At 34.2% G+C, this 9291-nt stretch overlaps 2 protein-coding genes across 5 annotated transcripts in view; one reads left to right on the forward strand and one right to left on the reverse strand.

Annotated features, from left to right (window-relative positions):
• Positions 1-704: 704 nt before the first annotated feature.
• On the reverse strand, positions 705-6263 carry LOC117118441 (28S ribosomal protein S23, mitochondrial-like). The gene is made up of 5 exons (XM_033263036.1): positions 6112-6263; positions 3743-3904; positions 3034-3114; positions 2340-2478; positions 705-1703 (listed from the first exon to the last, which is right to left on the reverse strand). Exons 1-5 carry the CDS (start codon positions 6156-6158, stop codon positions 1650-1652), a joined length of 483 nt encoding a protein of 160 aa, XP_033118927.1. The 5' UTR covers positions 6159-6263; the 3' UTR covers positions 705-1649.
• Positions 6264-6364: 101 nt separating this feature from the next.
• LOC117118439 (CUE domain-containing protein 1-like) overlaps positions 6365-9291 on the forward strand; it is a 78472-nt gene continuing 75545 nt past the window's right edge. The window contains exon 1 of one of the 4 annotated variants that reach the window (XM_033263033.1): positions 6365-6629. The gene's annotated coding sequence lies outside the window, so the exon portion shown is untranslated. Of the gene's footprint in view, positions 6630-8809; positions 9094-9291 lie in introns of those variants that run through there. The other 3 variants (XM_033263035.1, XM_033263032.1, XM_033263034.1) reach the window with 3 other exon arrangements.

Consider the following 9291-nt stretch of genomic DNA (forward strand, 5'->3'; position numbering starts at 1 on the left):
AGAGATGAGAATTGTATAGTTGTTCTTTTTAGATTGTAATTATGAGATGGGGATTGTATGTGATCCTGATATAATGATTGCATGCGATTTTGAAATAAAGATAAAAATGCGATTCCGAAATGAGAACATATATAATCTTAAGTCTTAGATTCTAAAAATAAACTGTTCAACACTCCTATTGCAGATGGAGTTTAAAGCTGAACAGTAAAATTGAATGCTTGTGCAATGTCGGAAGTGATTGTGAAATTAGTTCTTTTTTGTATTATGTTATAATAATTGGGGTGCAATCATATATCTATGAATGGGGATATTTCAATCATATTTGATGATCATTCCATACATTCATGGTTTTAAAATTAACTATATTTCTTCTCTTGAATTGCACTATTCAAACCACCTAACTTCATAATGATTTATATTGCATAGAAAATTCTGGAAAAAAGTACTTAGATATGAATTTATTAATTTTGTAGACCAAAAAATCATGTAGTAAAAATAATTTTTTTTGTATGAAATATTTTGGTCTGTCAGTTTTTCATAGCATCAGGTGAAATCTTCATGTAATTGTGTTTTTCCATGTAAATCAATTTATGCTGAAAATATAGGTTGTTGTGAAGCAGGCTTTGTCTATTTATGCAGATTATGCATATATCCTACACTTGTGTTCAACAATAAACATTAGAAAATGAAAAAATACTATGTACTTGTTTTATAAATTTTATTTTGATTGTTGTACAGTACCTCATTTTGTGTTTCTTTGCATTACACAGAAAGGGGTGGGGGGAGGGGAGGAAGATGCTGGAGTGAAAGTTTCCTTTGTGTCATTTATTCCTCACACCTTTAGTGAAATGGATCTTTCCACAGTGTCAATCAAACTTAACAAATGACCAATCAGAACAGAGCCTGGAATATGCGCGTGTCCTACAAATACACGTTTTCCCACAAACGCACATGTTTACATACATTTTACGCTATTGATTTGTGGGAATGTGGCAACACTATCCAAAGAATGGTGCTTATCGGAAAGGTCCATTATTTGAAAAAGTCACAAATACAGTATATAGCATAAGAGAATCTCCGAAATAAAATAGTATGTGAAATTATGTTCTTCAGGTAATCATTGTTTTACTTAGTTGATAGTCAGTTTCAAAGAACTCATTAATATTCATAAGTTCAATGCCTTTCCAGGAGCATGTAAATAAAATGCAAATTAACAATACTATGGTAAAAATGAAAAGTGGGTTCAATTCAAATTTCATGGATAAGGCAGCAAATTTTAGTGAAATAAAAACCTTACAGATGTAAGAATACATAAATATTATATTTTCTACTAAACAGTGAGCCTAAATAATAATATGCTGCAGCATTGTCTAATTTGAGTAATACAGGTATCAACATTTATGATTGTGGAGCTACTTTACAATGCTTGTTTATCACAACCAAGCTGAGGAAAATTCTATCAGAAAGGGAGTGATCATGTTTTTAAATTTAAATTTTAATGTAGAATCCCCTTTAATACAAAGGCATGTGAAGTATACTGCTATGGTGTTAATACTGTTTGTTGTTTTAGTGGTTTATGTCACCTGCTTCAACTGTTAGTTCATCAATATCTTCTCCCTGATTCGTTCCAGCCATTCATGTGTTAAACCTCAGGATGGTGCAGTCTCCTGATTGGGCCGTTCTGTTTCAGATCTATCATGTACCTATATTAGTAGAAAAAGAATAGTTGACAACCTGCTAAAAAGTGTGTGCAATTAAAAAATGTTACCATGGGCAAAATAATGAACTGATACTTTACTTTGGTAGACATAACTTTCATAGAGATTTTCAGAAATTAATGTTGGGGCTTGCCATGCAAAAACCACCATCAATGATGGAATTATCATTTTTTCCCATTTTGTTTTACACTCATACTTTTAATATATCATAACTTTGGTGGGATTTTTTTTACGCCCTGTTTAGCGAATCCGCAGCCTGCCAATAATAATGATTTTGACTAAACCTGCCAGCAAGAAATAAAGAATATTTTAGAAAAAAAAAAATTTTTCTATATTTTTATAATGCTCACTACTGCCTTGAAATTCCGAAAAAATAAGATATGAATATTTCTCCTTAATTATATAAACTTATAGTATTTAACCATCCCATTAATATCCTGTTTACGTTCACTAATATAATTTTATTTTTATTTTCTCCTTTGGATGTTTTTGGCCAAACTATTTGATAAATAAGAAAACAAAATTTTCTTAGTATTATTTTTTTCTGCCCTCCTATACATCAATATATACACATGCATACACATGAAAATGGTGCAGATCCACATCATTTGCTAAGCTTACCTGTGACTGAGAATTCTTTTGTAAAAACCGTTGTAAAATGACACCTTCACTGGTAAGTGCTTCTTCCACTTCCTTAAGTAGGTCCTCATCGGATTTTCCGTCTCTTGATTTATCAAGTTCTTGGTACTTAGTAATAAATCTGAGATATTTAAATAAATAACTTATAATTTTCTTTTTCAAATTCCTTTCACATTCCTTTCCAACAGCAAATACATTTTTTTTTGCAATTTTTCTTCAACACTATGTACTTATTTATTTAGATATATAGTCAATTATGAGGTATTTTATTACATATTATTTATATTATCAAATGAGTTCTCTTTATTCATTTATTCAATTTTTTTTATAGCTTCTGTAAAGGTTTATTGTCCCCTGAAAATGACCCAAAAAAAATTATAAAAATAATTTGGAAATTAACTTGCTCATTTTGCAGTAACATACAAAGTATTAACTTAAGCATAAAAAATAATTAAATTTTAAAAATTAGTACTCTGATTTTTATACAGGATAATGACAACAATTTTGCTGTAAAATTATGGGTAAACATGTTTTTAATTCACTAATTTTTATGTTCAAATTGATAATTTTTATGTTACTTGGGAATGAGCAAATTAATTAAAAAAAATATTGTAATTATTTTTTTGGTATTTTTGATGGAACAAATACATATTTAAAATAATATACAGTAACTTACTTGTAACATGTTGTGTGCTTAAAAGCATCAGGCTTACTTAGATCAATTGTCTGTCTGTTTCGAAAGGTTTTGTAGAAGTAACTAGAAAGGGATTAAAAACAACAATAATTGCTATGGAAAAATAGTTATGAAGCCATGATACTCCAAACAATAATGAATAGTAGTAGCAGGCCTGGAAAAAAAAATATTTTGTGCCTCCGACCATAAAAATTATCTTCATCAAATGCTTACAGGACCAAATGTTATATTATATTAATATATTATATTATATTTATATTATAGCGAAACAGTAGCACATTTAGAGGTTTTGAGCAAGCAAAAATATTATATTTATGCATTAAATAGTGGTGTGCAAAAAAAACCACATTTTTTTCTAAAATGCTTCCGGGTTAAAGGTCAATGCCTCCGACCCCCGGTCGCACACTTTTTCCAGCCCTGAGTAGTAGTAAAGAAATTTCAATCAAACTAACAACTGACTAATCAGATCAAAGCCAGGAATTTGCCGTCCCACACAAGCTCATTGTTTTTTTAATTGAATCTTTCTACAATAACTTTGTTCCTGTAAATGCTGAAATAGACTTCACCATGTAGTTATTCTCTACTCTTTATACTGTAATCTATATTCTTTCAAAACTTACAAATCGTGGCAAGGCGCCAAATTGTATGTAAAATAACAAATGAAGGACGTTAAAAAACGGAAAATACTTACGCTCTAACCTTATCTTCTTTGTATAGAATCTCCCTTGGCCAATCATCAGAGATTTTTCTTTCATATTTGGGTTCCTCCATTGGTGGAAATGCTGCCATCACTTCATACCATAGTGGTTTATCTGCATCTTTAATAACTCCTGAACGAATCAGATTTTGTGTTCTATAAAATAAATACTGTCAATATCAATCCTTTGACATATAATTAAAATCTGTTGCATTTAACAGCAAGCCACCTAATTTTTTCCTCTCAAAATAAATAAACAAACATTACTTTTGTTTTCATTGCCTTTATGGACTATAAAATAATTATGTTGTTATATATTTCCATAAATGTTCACGCAAAATTAGGCCTTGGCCTAGCTCTCAATAAATAAACCAATGTATATAACTGTACGCTCAGTCTAGTCTAGCGAGTAGTATTAATTTTCGATGTGTCTAGAGGTAGGTATTGTAATTAAATTTGATTGACATAAAGAAATTAAGAGCACCGATACTGTATTGAAAGCCCCATTCCTGACAGGAATTTCATTAAAAATCTATTTTGATGTAAATATTAGAGTACAGTAATATGCATTACTCAAATTATTAATAATATAAACCATGAAAAAATATTGGCATAAATTTTAGTTTTACGCTAAAGAAGAAAAAAAAATGACAAGTATTTCTCAAAGATAGGAGATAATCATTTTTCTTGACAACTTCGTTACTAGACAAATTCAGAGGTTGTAGATCGCATCCACTGGAATGGTCTCGCCATCTGCTTTTTGTGTATACTTTATACAGTCGAGCATCGGAGGTAGTCAGGGTAATTGTTTCACGAACCTGCCACATTTTTATTTTTTATCTTGCTCACCAATGCCATGAACTCTAATGACAGGATATTTTAATGCATCCCACAATTAAATTATGAAGGAAGTGGATATATTTACGTCACCGTAAACAAATCAGGAAACAATATATGGTATTCATGTAAAATAAAGAGCACATGCGCAGTCACACTTCAATAAACTTGCATTATCGGTCAGGACTTGAAATTAGCGTCGGCCCAAGCCGCGGTGCCCAAGCTCACCACGGCACTGATTTGCTGAGGCCCTTTTCCATGAATCCATGGTAGCCATACATAAATCAAATCCCCCAAACGTGTGTTTATAGTCATGTTAAATTACATTAACTTGACCAAACATTTTTTTGTACAAACAAAGAAGTTTCTGCTCTTTACAAAAACCATTATTCAACAACACACAATTGAGTCGACAGCAAAGCACATGGGGAATTCCTGAATTGGTTGAATGAATTTTTGTAAACAGTTTATGACAGGGTTTGACGTTCGATAATTATAATTTTTCCATTCCTATTAAACATATTGAATTTGCTATAGTTGTATGCAATTAAATCATTAAATAAATCATTGAATCATTTTGATAATGAGCTAGAAATAAGCCTATTTGTATTCTTTTCACTCTACTCATGTCATGACCACAACGTACCGGCTATCTATTCCACACACTCTTTGCATCCATACTTTGTAGACACATGCACAGCGTGGTATTTAATTGAAATTAACTGCCAATGTTGTTTTTGTTAGTGTTTGAATAAAACATTAAGGCTATGTTCTCACACGGCAACTAACGGTTAGCAGCATCCGGATCCTGCTAACCATTAGCTGCCGTGCGTTCATACAAGAAAATCCTGATCCAGATACCAAGAATATGATGACCGAATCACTGGCCAATAAGAAACTGGCAATTGTAAACGCGTATGTGCGATTGGTTGATGATAGAAACGCACTCACTTGCGTTTCTCATGATCGCGACGTCGACTTTGCAAAAAAGCCAAAATCGAGTCGGTCATTTCTATTGGCTAATCATGACGTAATATCATTCACCGTACCTTTAACAATTCCAATACGGTACCGTATCTCTAGCCACGGCGTTAATAAAAACAAATTAGGCTTTTAATGAAATCTGTGCCGTTGTTTGTAAGCTTGCGCACCACGGCTAGGGGCGACGCTAATTTCGATCGAGTGAACGATGTAAGTTTATTAAAGTATGACTGCGCATGCATTATTTATTTCAAGTAGATCCTGTATATCGTTTACTGATTGTTTACTACGGTCACGTAAATATATCCACTTCCACTAGCCTAGGCACCTCTAGGCCTAGCTAGGCCTCTATAGGTCTAGCCTGGGCAAGGCACCTCTACTAGGCCTAGCCTAAGCCTCTACTCTAGCTAGGCCCCAGGTAGGCCTAGCTCACTAGGGGCCTATGCTAGGTAGGCCTAGGCCTACTAAACTAGAGATAGGCCTAGAGGGTACTATCGAATGATGCCTGACGGTCTCTCACTAGCGTTTTCTCCCTAAAGGCTCACCTAGTAAATATTGTGCCTACTCTTTCTAAACGACTTAAACTCGTCATTTTTTATTTGTTTCTCAAATTAAACGTAAAACAAGGCTCGAGTGCTACAGAACAGCAGCCGTACAATACACTTCTCTGCTGCCAGCAGCGTCGGTCTCTAGAGAAATCATGACGTTGAGGGCAGCAAGCAACTAAACAAAGTAAATTCTTTCGTATTTTTTTATTTATATCATCCCCAAATAGTCCTAAATGAATGAAAATGATATCAGTGCAAGCCTACACAAAAGTTAATGTAATGTACACATAATACATTCCATTCCAATAAATCAGAATTTAATTAATTTGCTGTTTGTATCATGAGTTTTATGTTATCACGACAAACTGAAGGAGGTGGACATTTTGTTTGTAAACAAACAAACTTCCTGTTGAACAGTAGACAGTTTGCATGCTGAGCGAGTGTTGGTCGTGTTGTTTTTTCAGGAATTTTTCCCAAGGTCGCGAAAATTTACTGAGAAGCGCAGTCTACAAAAGGTATATTTACAATATTTTTGATTATATGATAACATACGTATGTCTTCTTTCAACATCTTGGTGTAGATACTCTTAAAGACTGTCAATATTTAGGAGGTTTGTGTTGGCACGCGTATGCTAGCAGGCCTGGGTATGGAATGCTAGGCCTTGGTTTTTCTTAATGTTCTTGGGCTGGGAATAACAGCAGTTGTCCCTACATGAGCTGTCAGTTAAATTTGACACTGACAGCCTAAAATTGTGAAGGCATGTCATTGGACTTTGATCTAAATGATTATTAGCGAGTAGTATTAAGATGCAAAAAAGGGGTGTGTTAATTTGATATTGACTAAATAAATAGTAATTATTATTTATTTTATTATGCGACAACTTAACCTTTTCGTCACAACATGCCTCATTTTTCTTTAAAATGAAGAGGATAGGCCTAGGCTAGGTCTGTATAAATTTCTATTTATCCATAGTTGCCAACTTTTCCCAAAAGAAATCTGTGAGAACTTGCATTGCATAGCAACGTGCCACTGACTGGGGGGCCATGGGGAGGGGCCCCCAGTAACAATACTATTTTTGGGAAGATTTGATTTTCGTACACCGCAGATTCATGGGTACATTCAATCATAGCTATGATAACTATGATTTTTTCAGCCTAAATTTTCGGTGTGGTCGCCGACACACCTCCGGGTTCGGGGCGGTTACCGACCACCATTCCTAACATGCCGGTGAGAACCCTGAATTTTGTTGTGAGTTTGATATTATAATATCATGATATGTAGAATAATTTGTTCAAACACAAAGTACAGTAGTACCGATGTACAAATGCTTAATACAATTTTCAATGAATTCAAATTCAAAAATTTTCAACATTCATTTTTTCATTCATTTATCAGCCATTGTCAATCCACTGCTGGATGAAGGCCTCAGTATGACTTTTCCAAAGTTTCCGGTCTTGTGCAATGATTGACCTATTACAGGTTTTCCAATATTGGTCTATCTCGTCTCTCCACCTTTTCCCTGGTCTTCCCCTTTTTCTTTTTCCCCTTTTTCTTTTTCCCAGGTAAGGTGTCCATTCGGTGATTAAAGCACTCCATCTGTTATCATTACGTCGTGAAATGTGTCCTGCCCAGTTCCATTTCCTTTTCTTAATCGTTGTGACCAAATCATTGACCCTTGTCTGTTCTCTAATCCAGTTGAGTGTTTTTCTGTCTCTAAGCATGATGTTCAACATACTTCTTTCCATCTTGTGTTGTGTCACTACGAGTTTGAGTTGAAGGTTCTTTGTGATGGCCCAAGTTTCACTGCCATTAATGATGGCTGGGATAATGCATTGGTTGAATACATTTTTTTTAGACATAATGGTAGTTTGCCTTTCATTATATTCTTATGTCTGGCAAAGGCTTCCCATCCTGCTCTTATTCTTCTTTTTGATTTTTTTTTTTCTTGGTCTTTCTCTCAGGGAGAACCTTTGTCCCAGGTAGATGTATTCGTCTTCCTTTTGAACTTCAGAATCATTTATTTTTAGGACTTGCTGTATCTGCATTTGACATAAATTTTGTTTTACTCATGTTACACTTAATTACAAAATGTTACACTTAATTACTGTGCTAAAGGTATTTTGTGCAGTATCCTGACACATAGACACTGTGAACCCATACAATACCATACCCAAGGGTACCTATTAGTCTTTTTGTGTCTGCTGTCCCTTTGGGGGTCAGTAGACACTTAGTTTTCTTCTGGCAGTTGACCTTGTAAGGGTAAATCAGGTCGAGGAATGATGGGATAGTTTATAAGCTAAAGATCAAAATTAAATTATGTTTACGAAATATGATGCTACTGTATGGTGTGGATAGGAACTGTCCTACAGTTACTGTACAGTAGAAAGGGTTAAAAAGTCAACAATCTGTTACTTGTAAAGTTATTCAATTGAATTGCCAACCCAGAAAGCTGCTAATAGTGGGCCTGTCACGCCAAAATTGGTCCGGGCCAAAAAATTGTGTAAACACCAAGGATAGCCCACGGAAGAAGAAGACTTATTTCTAGTGGGGTCCTTCTGGTGGTGATTGGGTAGTACACCGGGAGACAATCCCTACTCCTGTCTCTTATACACATCTAGATGTGTATAAGAGACAGCAACTAAACAAAGTAAATTCTTTCGTATTTTTTTATTTATATCATCCCCAAATAGTCCTAAATGAATGAAAATGATATCAGTGCAAGCCTACACAAAAGTTAATGTAATGTACACATAATACATTCCATTCCAATAAATCAGAATTTAATTAATTTGCTGTTTGTATCATGAGTTTTATGTTATCACGACAAACTGAAGGAGGTGGACATTTTGTTTGTAAACAAACAAACTTCCTGTTGAACAGTAGACAGTTTGCATGCTGAGCGAGTGTTGGTCGTGTTGTTTTTTCAGGAATTTTTCCCAAGGTCGCGAAAATTTACTGAGAAGCGCAGTCTACAAAAGGTATATTTACAATATTTTTGATTATATGATAACATACGTATGTCTTCTTTCAACATCTTGGTGTAGATACTCTTAAAGACTGTCAATATTTAGGAGGTTTGTGTTGGCACGCGTATGCTAGCAGGCCTGGGTATGGAATGCTAGGCCTTGGTTTTTCTTAATGTTCTTGGGCTGGGATTAACAGCAGTTGTCCCTACA

This window comes from Anneissia japonica, unplaced genomic scaffold (genome assembly GCF_011630105.1).
Source record: "Anneissia japonica isolate Jap-2015-1 unplaced genomic scaffold, ASM1163010v1 scaffold695_len1296351_cov181, whole genome shotgun sequence".
In the NCBI taxonomy this organism is placed as follows: domain Eukaryota; kingdom Metazoa; phylum Echinodermata; class Crinoidea; order Comatulida; family Comatulidae; genus Anneissia; species Anneissia japonica.